The sequence below is a fragment of the Pteropus alecto genome, unplaced genomic scaffold (genome assembly GCF_000325575.1).
Source record: "Pteropus alecto unplaced genomic scaffold, ASM32557v1 scaffold86, whole genome shotgun sequence".
Taxonomy (NCBI): Eukaryota; Metazoa; Chordata; class Mammalia; order Chiroptera; family Pteropodidae; genus Pteropus; species Pteropus alecto.
Genome location: NW_006442109.1, coordinates 22305520 through 22320804, shown reverse-complemented (window position 1 = coordinate 22320804; position 15285 = coordinate 22305520). Strand labels below are relative to the sequence as shown.

Here is a 15285-nt window from a genome sequence, read left to right as displayed (position 1 = left end):
AAAAGTCAGATAACTCAAGGGCTCCTATACTCAATGAGATCTCATAAAGGCGTTAAGCATCCCTGGTACCATATACATGGGTGAAAACTAAGAATGAATTCTGCATCTACAAATGTTTGAGGGCAAAGCACCTGAAAGACTGAATGTTTTACCTTCCACCCAGAAGTTGCATCTTCCAACTACAGCCCCAAATGTTCTGCTGTCTTTATACCAATCGTATCACCTCTGCTAGATAACCAAGGATCCAAGGATCCAACTGAATGGGAATCTATTTGGATCCAACTGAATGGGAATCTATTTTGAACTGTCTCATATTAAGCATTTTCCTCTATGATGATTTATACTACTCTGTAATCAATATATTTTATTCTGATTTTTAATTTAGACTATAAAGCAGCCCAGTCCTCAAAACCACAAGTGAATTTTTTGGCAAAAAACGGAAGTCAAAATATATATAACTGTACTTATATGTTACTGACAATTTTATAATTTTGTATATTATAATATGATTCCCTGTTAAGTATTGAGTATATGAAAAAGTCTCAGGGAAGAATGTTTGAGTAAATAATAAAAATAAATGTCATGTGATTGGCACTGTGCTAAGTGATTTACATACATGATCTTACTTAATCCTCTAAATAATCCTATGAGACATTAACTATTGCTAAATCTATCCTCTCAGAAACTCTATGAATGGGTACTATGATCCTCATTTCACTGTTGAGGAAAATTGAGTGATAGGTTAACATGCTCATTAATGGCAAAGCCAGGATTTCAACCTATATGTTATCTCAAAATATTAGTGTTTTATCACTGCCAAGTACACATTAAACCTTCCATGAGTCTCTGCTCAACAGCACTCCATATAGTAAAACCTTTTAAGAAACCTCAAATCACTACATATTAGACAAAGAAAAATTAAATTCTAATACACATAAATAACCTGATATAAAGAATTTAGTTTAAAAAATCAAGTCAAAAAGCATCCTTTTTTAAAGATACACATTCAGTCCAATGCTTGTATGTCTTTTGTATTTCCTTCAGTAATGCTGTTTTTTGAGAAAGTTCACAATGAAAATTCAGGCACACCATAGTATCATAAATCATCAAAGATGAAAAAAAGTTATGTTTAAAAATACTTTAAAAAGCTTTCAACATCACAGGTTGGAAGAAAATATTTTCTGCTTAAATTTCAGTTAGCTAGAACATTAACTCTTCCTCTCTGTCCTTTATCTTTACCCTGAGTCCAACACACAGTCTGTTAGCTCTGATAATCAAACTGCTTTTTCTTTAGGGAGGGTTGGTGGAGAGTGGAGAGTAACAAATGACTGATTCAAGAATACAAGTTGTCAAATGGTATTTCCTATATTGTTTACCCCTTAGTTCTTATTACAAAGCCAATTAGGTAGGGGCAAGTATGCAGGCAGTTAAATATCCCAATGATGAGTTAAAAATGCTGTTCTAATTATTATTATGCATAAATCCTTGGCAGATTTTTTCCCCCTGTGCCTTAGTAAATTTTAGGCATATTCTGTTTGAAACTATATTCTCTCTATTATGCCCAGGCTCCTCTGGAAAAATAGATAATATGTTAAGCTATAAATGACATTCATGATCTTACCTGTTGGTTGTCGAGATTCATCAGTGTAAGGCTGTATGTTGAGATGGTCAGTTTTATATTCATTCCCGAAAACTGAAGGTTACTTTTGCCCAGAACTGTTGATAGGAACTTAACTGGAGGCTTTAAAGATAACAAAACAACACTCTAAGTTATGAATTTTGTTACAGAATGAATGTTTATTTTATAAATGTTAAAAATGGATCAAAGCCCATACTCTTCTATTTTATCAAAAGAGATGAAATGATTTTTACCAAAAGAGATGAAATGATTTTTTTAAATAAAAACTTTTTTAAAAAAATTGGAATGCAGCAAATTCTTTACTAAGTAGTGAAATTTGAGCCCTCAGAACTTTTCTCATACATTCTTTTCTCCCCAGGTGTTGGGAGTAGGGTCCTGCTTCATATAAAAGGAATCCCTGTGAGAGTTTGGACTAGCGGAACTCTCAAGTCCTTTTGAACACCAAGGAGTATTAAAAAAAGAAAAAGTTGCTGTCTAGGTTTTTTGTGATGATTAAAAGAGTATGAAAAACACAACACACCAAAACTATGGGATGCAGCAGTACATAAGGGGAGATTTATAGTAATAAACATATATTGAAAAAGAAAAAAGACCTCAAATCAACAAATTAGCTTTACGATTAAGGAACTTAAAAAAGAAGAATAAACTCAAAGCTAGCAGAAGGAAGGAAAAAAATGAAGATTAGAGCACAGATAAATGATATAGAGATTAAAAAAACAGCAGAGAAAATCAACAAAACCAAAAGTTGATTCTTCAAAAAGATCAACAAAATTTACAAACATTTAGCTAGATGGACTAAGAGACAAAGACGACTCAAATTATTAGCTTTAGATGTGAAATGGGGACATTATTACTGATTCAACAGAAATAAAAAGAACTATAAGAGAGTACTATGAACAACTGAATGTTAACAAATTGGGTTACCTAGAAAAGATAGACAAATTCGTAGAAACATTAGCCCTACCCAGATTAAATCATAAAGAAAAAAAAATCTGGATAGACTTATAACTAGTCAAAAAAAACAAGAAACAAAAACAGAAAATAAAAGTGTTAAAAAGAATGCAGAGAAATTGAAATCTTTGTGGACTATTGGCAGGAATGTAAAATGGTACGACTATAGAAAACAGTATGGCGATTCCTCAAAAAATGAAAAATAAAATTACTATATGATCCAGCAATTCCACTTCTTGTTATATATCCCCAAAAAATTGAAAGCAGAGATTTGGACAGATATTTGAACACCCATGTTCATAGCAGTATTATTCGCAGCAGCTAAAACAAGGAAATAACCCAAGTATCTACTGACAGATGAATAGATAAGCAAAATGCAATATATACATACAATGGGATATTATTCAGCCTTAAAAAGGAAGAAATTCTGATATGTGCCAAACATGAATGATCCTTGAGGCTATTATGCTAAGTGAAAATGACAAATACTGTATGATTTCACTTTTATGAAGTACTTAGTATAGTCAAAATCATAGAGACAGAAAGTAGAATGGTTAACGAAGTGTGATTCCTGTTGCCTACTGTCTTTATTCCAATAAAGCAGAATTTGACACACATACACACACTTACATACACACACATACACACCCATAGTAGAATGGTGGTTGTCAGGGGCTGGAGAGAGGGAGGAATGGTGGGGGGAGTTATTGTTTAATGGATATAGAGTTTCAGTTTTACAAGATGAAAAGTGTTCTGGAGATAGATGGTAATGAAGACTGCACAACAACAGGAATGTACTTAATATCACTAAACTATACATTTAAAAATGGTTAATAGGTAAACTTTATATTATGTGTACTTTATCACATTTTTTTAATTGATGGAAAAAAGTATAAAAAAACTATAAAGTGCTTGGAAGAGTCCCTGGCAAATATTAAGTACTCAATAAATGCTAGCTGTTGAAGAAAATTAACTCAAAATTTTCTTTCTTTTTTTTTTTTTTTTCCTTTACAGGTGTACTTTCTGGAACTGTGATAGCTTGGTTTGTTTTGTTTTGGGGTGTGGACTCCCTTCTCCTGAAATGAAAATGTCTTAAATGAATGAGTCTGTTTGTTGGGATCATCCAGTTGAAACATCCTATTCACAGAGATTATGAGAAAGCAGGAGGAGGCTAGAGGCTACTTTGAGGCCATGGGTTCTGTCAAAGAAACTAGTAATAGGGAGTTCTAATAGCATTCAAAGGGCATGTATTAGAGTTTTCCATACCACATGGCTCATCTGAGTCATTCTGGGTTACACTGGGTTCAGCTCTATTCAAAATGATGAAGAATGATTAAGAAAAAAAAAATTGAGGCAGGGTGGTACAGAAATAGACCACTAGGCTGGAAATCTGAAGACCTGGCTTCTACAGCTGACACCGCCCTTCACAGTCCCAGTGGCTCAAGGCAAATCTCTTCTCTGAGCCACAGTTTAGTAGCTGGCAAAATGAGAAGGTTAGATTGGAAGATTGCTAAAAATCCCTTCCCTCTTAAACAGTTTACAATTCTATGACTTATATTGTTACTTGAAGAGCCTTTATACATCTCTTTTGTTGTTTCTGAAGCAATTAAACATTCTAGGGTTAATAGCTTAATAGCAATAATACTAACTACGTTATTGTCAAAAGTCTAGCATATGTCAGGCACTGTTAGGTACTCTGTAGACATCATTTCATTTAATTCTTACATAACTCTATAAAGTAAGTGTTATTTTTCTCCCATTTTACAGATGAGGAAGCAAAAGATGACGTGACTTATCCAAGCTCACACAGTTTAGTAGTGTTAAAGAGAAAAACCACAGGCCCCAAATGGAGTTCAATGTCAAGCCCATGACATTGAACCTAGACTTAACACCTGACCTAATGGCGGTTTCAACCTTCTCCTGATTAGGAATGTAATCTTAATCAGTCAATCTGGACTTTTCTGATTAGTACCAATGAGGTAATCTCTTATGTAGGCCCATCCCACAAAGGAAACTGAGGCAATCTGCCTGATAAGACCTCCGCTTTTTCCTAAGGGAAGGTAACCTTGCCTGAAGCAATCCTTTCTTTTCTTTTGCTAAAAATTTTCCCTGTCCTGCACAGTTTCTGCCTATAAAAACCTTCTATATTATACAGCTTCTTGAAGCACCTCTCTATTTACTAAATGGGATGCTGCTTGATTCATGAATCACTCAATAAAACCAATTAGATCTCTAAATTTACTGAATTAAATTTTTGTTCTTTTAACAGTAGGTGGCAGAGGCAGGATTTAAACCCAAGTCTGTGTAACATCAAAACTTGCGCTCTTTCAGCATGAAAGTCTCCCACCCATGTGTTATTATTTCACCTCTACCAGCATCCTTGTTTCCATTGGAAAATAGGTCAAGGAATTTAAAAAGTCTAAAATGTTAAAATGCAGAATACATACCTATATCATATTCAGATTGGAAGGTACCAAACTGGTCATCTGGTTCAATAACTTAACTTTATAGGAACAAGAATGGAGTCTCAGAGAGATGAGATATCATGTTCAAAGGAAAGTAAAGACCCAGGCCTGGAACTCAGATTTTCTGACATGAAACCCACGTGTTTTCTCTATTCTGTCACGGTAGGCATCACCATTAAAGGCAACGTCAGGCAAGTTGGAAATATTTGAGGGACCAGAACAACTTTGAGTGCCTCTCTGATATCATGCCAACTAATAAACCATAGGTGATGTGGTAGAATGACCTAACAACTATTTCTATATTATCTTTCCCATAGTTGGGGAAACATAAAACAAAACCATATCAATATTTACCTTACGCCTTTTAATGGCTCCGTTTGCCCCAGGAACAGCTTCACACAGGCGACTTATTGCTTCCCTACGGAACAGAAACCATATGTAGACTTAACATACTATCTAGCATGCAGTAAATGTCCAGTAAATGTCAGCAAGTGTTATGAACAAAATGTACACACATATAATGGTGAGTCTGACATAAACAACCTTCCCCCACCCCACAGGAGAAAACACCATGCTTAGTCCTTCTATAGTTCAAACCCAAGGAAACCCAGTAACATCCTCATACTGAAAAATTGCTTTTCAATAAGGAGTCTGAATGTTCACCATCTTCATCTCTTTTTTTTCCTCTTGGATTTTCAGGTTTGGTATTTAGCGTTGTTGATTTTTAACCAAAAAGGAGTGAAGGAACTTTTATTGTCTGGGAATAATTCACAGGTTACCTTTAGCAACATCCTCTCTGTGGTGTTATGAATAAAAAGCTTCATAGTATCTCAGCACCAAAGACAATTAAATAAAAAAGAATCTGACATTAGAGGAAGTTTAAAGGGATCGGGAGAGAACTGAACTTCAAGGTGGTCTCAAATGGAGCCTTATTGACTTAGTTACTGCTACAAGCAATTGAGCTTTCATGTAATTTCACAGAAGAAACGAAAATCAATAACGAATTTCCTCCTTTGCTTATTTTTCTGCCCTTACTATATATTGCACTTCCTGAGAGAAAGGCATCACTAAAATAAGTAGTTGTTCCTTAATGGAAGTGGTAAACGAACTGGCGCCCTTCTTTCCAGAAATGCAGTTAGAACTAAGAGCTTTTGTCTCTGGGACTGAGCATTCAAAACCGCTCAAGCTTTCACTTGCATAATATGAACCTTCGCCTTGTGGCTTTCAATACATATATTAAACTTTTCACAAAGCAAATGGAAATCTCTAAGCTCTTTCCCAGATACCCCAGAGATCATTGTTTAAATTAGTAAATTATATTAACACACACACACATACACTAACTATAATTTTTATATATAACATTTCATGAAAATATTTTCTGAGATGTTTTGGAAGGAAGGAGCAATAAGAGAGAGGAATGTAGACCCATTAGAGAGAAAATAAAAATATATATTTGTGGAGGGAGGGGTGGTGTGAGGGAGAGAGAGAAATGCAGAGTAATTTCAGTGTTCTTCTAGTAGACACTTTGGAAAGATAAGTAGGAGAATTCCCAGAGATGCTAGGCATCATTTTGGATTCATAAGATATAATTTTAGTTCAGATTCCTTTTCTTCTGGATAAATGAAACTCTTCCCCAAGATATTATCTTGTCTGGTTTTGCACAATTACCTGAAACCAAAAGATAGAATGACTTTATAGTTGAGCATATTTTTTCAGGATTTTATATTTATTGTTTCTCTAGAATTCCAAATATTCTAAACTGTTGTCTCTTGAGTCAAACAGAAGGATAACATAGCGGGCTGGGCTCTTTTGTTTGGTCCATCGGTGTTTCGAGTCTTCTTAATGGTTATTCAATAATTGATGAGGTGCATATAATTGTTCCAAATTGGCCTCTGGTGTTGCCAAAATAACTAGTGCAGGCACCCCACTAATTTTTTGGTATTTTATAAAGCAGTATTATAAGAAAGTTATTATCAGATCCTTTATTTCATGAGAGCCTCCTGGTCTTCCGGAGTGCTTTGGTCTAAAAAGTTCCTTGTTAATGGTCTAAAGTAAAAATAGAAACAAAGGTGGGTATTGATGCTGCTAAGGATAATAATAGTTATTATTAGAAGTTGTTACTTTTTGTACAGCACCCTGTAGTTTTACAAAGTGCTTTCTCAGAGTTATGTTGTTGTTGTTGTTGCTTTTTTTTAAATTTTATTTTCATACTGTCAATGTCTTCTGACAAAAAGTAAAGTTGTGAATTTGAATTAAAGAGAATGCTTTATAGCATGAGCACCTCTCAAGGAGTGTTTAGACGGGTGAACCTTTCTGGCAAAGTGGAGTTTGGAAATTCCAGACAGAGGGAAGAGCATGTGCAAAGAAACCAAAACACAAATTATAATATGAGGGGAGCTACAAGTCCTCTTTGATATTACTGGAACATAAAGTACGGTAGAGCAAGAGCAAACAAAAGCTAATTCAAGTATGAAAATTTTTTCAGTAAAGGGCCAGATAGTAAATATTTTAGACTTTGCTCTGTTGCAGCTACTCAACTCTGCCATTGTAGCTCAAAATCAGCCACAGAAAATAGGTAAACAAATGAACTTGGCTGTGTTCCAATAAAACTTTATTTCTAAAAATAGGCAGCTGGCAATATTTGGCCCGGGGGCCATAGTTTGCTAACCCATGGATTAGAAAATTCACACAAAAAGAGACGAAAACTGTTCAGTTTTAAAAAAGAAAAAAACAGGAAAATGTTCACATTTATTATAACTTTAAAATTGAAAATTAAAACAACTACAAAATACTTCACTCTCATTAAATTAGCAAAAAAAAGTGACAAAGTTCAGTGTTGGGAAAGATGGGAATAATTCTACTTTAGGTATATTTATTCACGGCTGGAGGTCTTGATTAGTATTAGTACAATCTTTTCAGAGAGTACATTGGTAAAAGTTGGCAAATGTCATAAAATTTATCAAAGCTGTTGACAAGGTAGAATTTGTATTGAAATAACATTGAGTATGTATATAAAAGGACATTTACCTTAGAATAAAAAACTAAACCCAAAGCTTATCATATAGATATAAAACATATCAATATAAATATTGCCACTTGGAATGTTAAGTAGGATATGAGAGCTATAGAAATGGGGGGATCTAAATAAATTAGTGGGAAAAAAGTAGGACTGAATGGTATATACATAATGGTAGCAGCTATGTAAAATTAATTCTGTATAAATAGTGATATAGAGCTTATAAACAATGAATTGGTTGAAGTGGGTTGTATGTGTGTGTATGTGTGCGTGGCTTATTTCCTGTTTTTGATTCTGTTGATGTTTAGAGATAAACAGCATAATATTTTACTTTTATTATGCAGTTGATCAGATAAATCATCTTTTAAAATATTCAGAGGAATGTGAAGCACATTCCCTCACGCAGGAGTTGTGCTCGTGTGCTGTGGAGAGGTAAGGGTACATCAAGGATGTCCCAATGGAGAGGTGACACAGCCTTTCCCTCTTTTGCCAACCCCTATGCTCGTATTACAGATAATAACAGATCTTTATTCCTCTCTCTGCTCCTGTCCAAGCTTAGCCTTTAACTCTTCCATCTTTTCAGCCACTAAATCCAGATTTATCTTTTCAGTTTATTTAGTAGACCTGCCTGTTTCCATTCCCCAAAGTTACATAAAGAAAGAAAATCTCGAACAGGTCTAGCAACACTTTTACATTAGAAACCCCCACTTCAGAATGACGCTTGATGCTGTGGCAGAGCTGAGGTTTTGATGAAGCAGCTCCTATTTGTATTGCCAGGCCCAGCACTAAGGATCTCATTTAGTCTTAGCAATGTCATTTTGAGGTAAATATTTTGTCCCCGTTTTACAGATACGTAAACTAAAATTCAAAGAATTAAAATACCTGCCTCCAAATAGAGCAGCTGATAGTGGGAGAGAGAAAATGCAAATTCAGGTCTAACTTTAAAACTCACACTCACTCAGGGAGGGACCATATTGCCAGGGACATGAAAAGGAAGGAGGACCAGGCTCACGGCTTTAGGAGAAGTAAATTGGGTGTCCTTCCTTCCCTCGCTCACTCCCTAATAGCGTGAGGGCTCCTTTTTGGCCGATCCTTAATGCCAATTTGGCTGAGGTAAACTGCCAAGGAGATAGGGCTAAGTGGCAGGGGTCAACTCTGGAAATGGCTCACATGGATGCCACTAGCCTTTCCCAGTCCTTTGCTTTCTATGCATTGGCTGTTATCTTCTTACGGAAAAAAAAGAGCATTCAGAGACCAGACCAGCCATATGCCCAAGTGGGCAAGTGCACATGTGTATTTACAGATGTGCGCTTGCCCACTTGGGTATATGGCTGGGCTGGGCTTTCACTCAGAACTTTAAAGTCAGTTGAGGCAGGGGAAACTTCACAGATTTTGAAAATCTCTTGTTATCCAACTTTACTCAGAAGATAAAGGGGGAAACTTTCTTATAAACATGCTTTTAAAAAGTAGTTATATTGGATACCATGTACACAGCAGCATGATTCACAATAGCTAAAATGTAGAAGCAACCCAAGTGTCAATCAACAGATGAATGGATAAGCAAAATGTGATGCTGTACGTACATACAATGGAATATTATTTAGCTTTAAAAACAAAGGAAATTCTGACACATGCTACAACATGAATGCACCTTGAGGACACTATGCTAAGTGAAATAAGGCAGTCACAAAAAGATAAATATTTCACGATTCCATTTATATGAGGTATTTGGAGTAGTCAAAATCATAAAGACAGAAAGGAGAATGGTGGTTGCCCCGGGTCTGGAGGGAGGGGAAAATAGGGAGTTATTGTTTAATGGGTATAGACTTTCAGTTTTACAAGATGAAAAGAATTATGAGGTTGGATAATAGTGATAGCCATACAATAATAAGAATTTATTTAATAGCACTGAATATATACCTAAAATGGTTAAGATGGCAGATTTTATGTTATGTATATTTTACCACACGAAGAAAAGAAAAAATACCCCCCAAAATAGTTATTCATTTTTTTCTTTTGGATTTGAGACTCTAAAGAGAGTCACAGACAGTCTCTCCAATAAAAGGCCTGTGTGTACAAACTTTTCTATTCAGCTTTAGAGGGCCCACCATCCCCCTCAGAACAGCATCTGTGGGCCCCTTGGGAATCCACGGATCCCAGGTTAAGATCCACTGCTTTAAAATAACCTCTCAAATTCTTTCCTTGCTGATAGTCATGTTAACAAATCTTCTGAAACTCCAGCCAGGGAAGACAGAAATATACCCGCATTTTGTTGCCTTTCTTTACAAAGATCTTTTCTTCCCCTCAGACTGGGACCAAGAGATTAACTGTAATATTTTCAAGAACAAATAGTACTTTCAATGCTTTTCTGAAGTTTCAGCTACCCCCTCCGACCTAAAGTGTTGACTTTACAAATGCTGAGGAAAAAGAAAACAGAGAACCCCAAACAGGGATTTCTCACAGGACCTGGGGTGCCCCTGCCATCCCAGCTCAGCCTGCATTTCTGCATAACCTTTTTAGAACTGACTTGCTATGAGACATCCTCCAGCTAACATTCAGCAAACGTCCTGTCTTAGAGGAGCAGAATTTTTGGAGTTTAAATGGCTAAAGATTTTCACCCTGGGAGCTTGTATTAGAAGGAAAGAGGGAGAAACACCCCACAGCACCAACAGTGGATACTTTGTTTATTGTTTTGCCACATGAGAGAGAAGGGGAGAAGTGGGCTGATGTAAGAGAATGAGAATGCAGATGAAGATTTGCTTTTAAGCATATAAAACCCTGCCTACGCCATAAGACCAAAAAAAGATATTTTGTCTGTCTTAACAGAGTCCAAACGAATCACGCAGACAAAGCCACCTTTCTTTATCAACCCCTAGCAACTACAGTTCTTAAGTTATAATTTTTCTATGTCTTTATCCCTTAAACAGTTAAGCTCCTCTGGAAGCAATGTTGCCTAACCACCCACTCACACTGCCTCCTCCCTGCCCCAATAACTTTATTTTTAAGTTTGGAAGGCAATATCATAATCTAAGACAAAGTGGCTCATTTAATAGGGGGGAGGACTGTGGGACACATAGTTTCTAGTGAAGGCCATAATGCAGTTCTTCAGTAAATAGGAAAGCCAGAAAATGTGTAACATGAAACTAGGCAAATGGCCCACTGGAGTGGTTAAAGGCAGCTCTCCCTACCTCCCACCCCCCCCCCCCCACACCACACACACACACACACACACACACACACACACACACACACACACACTGAAGGAGTAGTTCCAGTTTTGTCCAGGCAAAGAGAAATAAGAATAAATTTTAATCACAGCAAGACTCTTTCTGAAATAAAACTCAAAAATACTTAGGCAAATAAAGCCACCTGTATTTTCCAAGAGACTTAACCTTACTTTTCATCTCCAACATGAATCTTTAAAGAAATCAGTGACCAATGTGGAAGAGGCAGGTTGTCACCTGAATGTTTCAAATGGCCTTCATATTGATGAATGAAGGGACTTGTGGGTAAATGCAGACTCCACAGTATTATGTTGTTCCAATTGTTCCAGAGAAACTAGTATCCTCTTTTTTTTTTGAAATCTTGGCTTTTAGAACATCAAAGCTTAGTGATCTATGTGTTCAATTTTGTTGAGTTTGGTGAAATTAAAGACACCCAAAAATTTCTGCAAGCCCTAAGACAGGGCACTTTAGAACATGAGCCTGCCTCTATGGCGATAAACACACAATGAATGCAGTCAATGCTCAGAGACCAGTTGAAAATGGAAAGTTTCAAACTCCCTTTGTGCTGCTATCAAGGGGCATCGCCCATTCAATCTAGGAGGGTAGACTCAACCCATAAAATATATCCTCTCATTTTAGAAACAGGCACTTGGGTCCCAGGGTGGTCACATAAAACCTTTCAACATTGCTCACAGCATTTACTCTCACAATGACTTATCACACCACTCCGTTCAACCCGAATTATATTTAAAATCTGATTCTAAAGTACATTTGCAATTCTACCCATCTCAAGCAACCACAAAACACAGATTGTTCTGTCTATGCAGTGATTCTGCCCTTTGGCTCTGATGCAAATGTTGGTGCATCCACTGCACTTAAATGAAGTAAAAGACCATCAGGTCCCCAGAATGGCACCTTCCCTACAAGTCTCCCTAATGAATGGAAATGAAGTGCTGATATTCTCCTGTCTCATAATGATTCCCTGTATTGAATCACATATTTCAAAATGCAAACACCTACACTGACAAACTGATGGCTTATGGCCTTCAAAGGTTTAACCTTATGAAAATGACAATAGGGAAATGGGATTGATTTAATACAAAACACACTGAAATTTGTAAGTCCAAAAGACTGTTCTCCTTCACTTTGGGATAAACTGGACTTTTCTAAAACAGCTCTGTTTTATACAAAAAAATTCAAAATGTTATAAAGGCATGTCTTTTGGAGTTAGAACGTATACTCACTATTCAATGTGGCCACTTAAGAGTCAAAGCTCATTTAAAAAAAAAAAACAGATCCAACTTAATCACCCACTTTATTCACCACATTTTACTCCAAATGATGTTTACCTACTACAGAAATTAGGCCTATCTTCAAAACAGGAAGATTTAGCACTATTTAGATATTTAAAAGTGTGTCATAGAGGTATCTATAATACTGAGGAAGACAGCAACTGGTGCAATGAGCATGTTACTTCCACTACTGTTTTTTAAAAAAATAACTTTTTTAAGGACCACTTGGCATATATATTATAGATTTTACCTGGTAAATCCATCTTTTTTGAAATGTGTGTGTAGCTCTACAAAGAAATCAATAATTGACCTGGCCAGGTGAGTCCACTATGGCAAATGATGGTAAGACAACTGAGCACTGCACATTTGCTAAGAATTCACCAGTATAACTATTTAGGTAAGTGGTGATCAAACTATAGCGTTCTTAAGAATCAATCAGGATGCTGGTTAAAATGTAGATTCCTGGGACTGTTCCTAGAGATTTTGATTCTATAGGTCTGGGGTGGGGCCTACGTATCTTCAGTTTAACAAGACTCCCAAGTAATTTTGAAGCAGATCACTGCATGGACCATACAGCAGATAAAAGCTTCTACTTCGTCTCACTGTACAAAATCCCTGGCTCTGTGCTCTACAGCTTCAACCACATGGTTACATTACTGGATGCTAAGGAACTAGGTCACCTGTTTCTAGTGGCTAAGGTAGGAAAAGAAGACTACACCACCTGTACATTTGATGATGTGCCATTTAGGGGAAAATCTGTCTTCAACTTAGTCAATACATTGGGATAAATATTTAGTATAATCCATCCTCTCCTCTCCCTTTGGTTCCCTTCATCCCTGCCATCTCCTCATAGAAAAGATTTTCACCAGAAGGGATCTGAAGGTCTTAAACCTCTTTGCTCACATCACTCCCTGCACACACGGGTGGTGATGAGTGACCTGCATTCTCTCTCCCATCTGGCAACCTGGATGTCCATCTGCCCCTCAAAATATATTCATGCTCTAGGCAGTAGTTTTAAACCTTGGCTGTACATTGGGAAAACACAGGGGAGCTTTAACAAAACTTAAAGACTGGGTCTCATCTCCAGACATGCTGATTTAATTGGTACAGGGTAAGGTTTGGAGACTGGGAGTTTTAAAGGTTCCTTCAAGTGTTTCCTACAGAGCTAACGCTGAGAACCACTCAATAGCAGCAGTTGGCAGGCCTTTTCATAAAGAGCGAGACAGTAAAAATGTCAGGCTTTGCAGGCAATATAGCTTTTGTTACAATTACTTAACTCTTCAGCTGTAGCTCAAAAAGCAGCCCCAGACAATACGTAAACGAATGTGCCTGCTTCTGTGCCAATAACACTTATGGACACTGAAATTTGAATTCCATATAATTTCCACATGTCACAAAATACTCTCCTTTTTAAAAATTTTCCCCCAACCATTAAAAAATGACAAAAACTATTCTTGGCTTGAAAGGTGGCAAAATCAAAATCAGGTAGCAGGCTGGATTTGGCCTGCAGGCTCTGGCTTGCTGACCCTTCTTCTGGAGCAGACCATAAATAAATATAAGAGGCTTTGGGGTCAAGTCAGCTATCAGCTTGTGCTGACAGAAAACCTATTAAAACACGACCTTTTAATCTTTACAGGCAAAGACTATGTATTTGTATTTTGGATGCGGTCTTGCTCAATTTCTTGGCATAGGAAGCTATGTTTTATAAGAGATGAGTCTTCTCTCATGTAAATATAAGGATTACGGAATTCCTTTTACAAACTCTAAATTATCGTTTATATTCTTTGTCTCTCCTACCAGCACTCAGTGGAGGGAGAATAAGGAGAACTGAAATATATATATATATATCAACTAAACTTCTTTATGTGATGCTATGTACATGATCCAGTACAATGTGCTTGGGGGAATACAGAAATAAACAAAAGTACAAAATTATAGTAAATGTTAATAGAGAAAAAAGTTGAGAGTTCTAATTTATCTATAACACCTTTATGATAACAGAGAGTGAAGAAAGGCTGGTTAAGTGGGCTCTGCAATCAGACAACCAGAATTCAAAATCTAGCTGTCGCCTACAAACTGTGACCTTATACGAATTTTTTAAATTGTCTATGTCTCAGTTTCTTAAAACATATAAAGTGGGAATAATAGTAGTGCTTTGAATAACGCCTCAGTAAATATTAGCCATTATTATTGCTTTATCCTTATAACGTCTGCCGCCTTTAAGAATTGGGTCTAACCTACTTTTTACAATGCCTCATACCCAGCAGAGTAGTCTTTGTGTTATAACTAGAATGCTATAGATAATAGGTTGTACAAGAGGTCCAATTATATCCATCATGCAAATAGTAATGAATAGTACAAATTTCTTGAAAGGCAGAATGCCTATCTCATTTTCTTTAGATACCCCATGGCACCTAGTAGTTTACCTTGAACGTACTGTATGTTCAATATGTAAATGTTTAGACAGTTCTATGCCATGAAACAAAGTATGATGCTTGTTCCCTTATATAACCTGCATCCCTCTTCAGAATGGAGGTACTCATTGCCCCAGTCGCTGGAGTATTCACTGCTAATAGCTCACAGCTGGGTTCCTTCCCCCAAAATTGTCCTCTCTTTTAAGGCAGTTACCTTGCCCACAAACATGGCCCTTCCCCAGAGGCAACGGGCAACCAGTGACAGGTCAAAATGGGGTTCA

The 15285-nt window shown here is 36.6% G+C and overlaps 1 protein-coding gene across 1 annotated transcript in view; it reads right to left on the bottom strand.

Moving 5' to 3' along the window:
• Nucleotides 1–15285, bottom strand: part of SHC4 (SHC adaptor protein 4) — a 109392-nt gene that overhangs the window by 46962 nt on the left and 47145 nt on the right. Inside the window, exons 3-4 of the mRNA XM_006920385.2 lie at nt 5410–5473; nt 1622–1741 (exon numbers count right to left, since the gene is read on the bottom strand). Coding sequence (XP_006920447.1) covers nt 1622–1741; nt 5410–5473 — 184 coding nt within the window. The remainder of the gene's footprint in view (nt 1–1621; nt 1742–5409; nt 5474–15285) is intronic.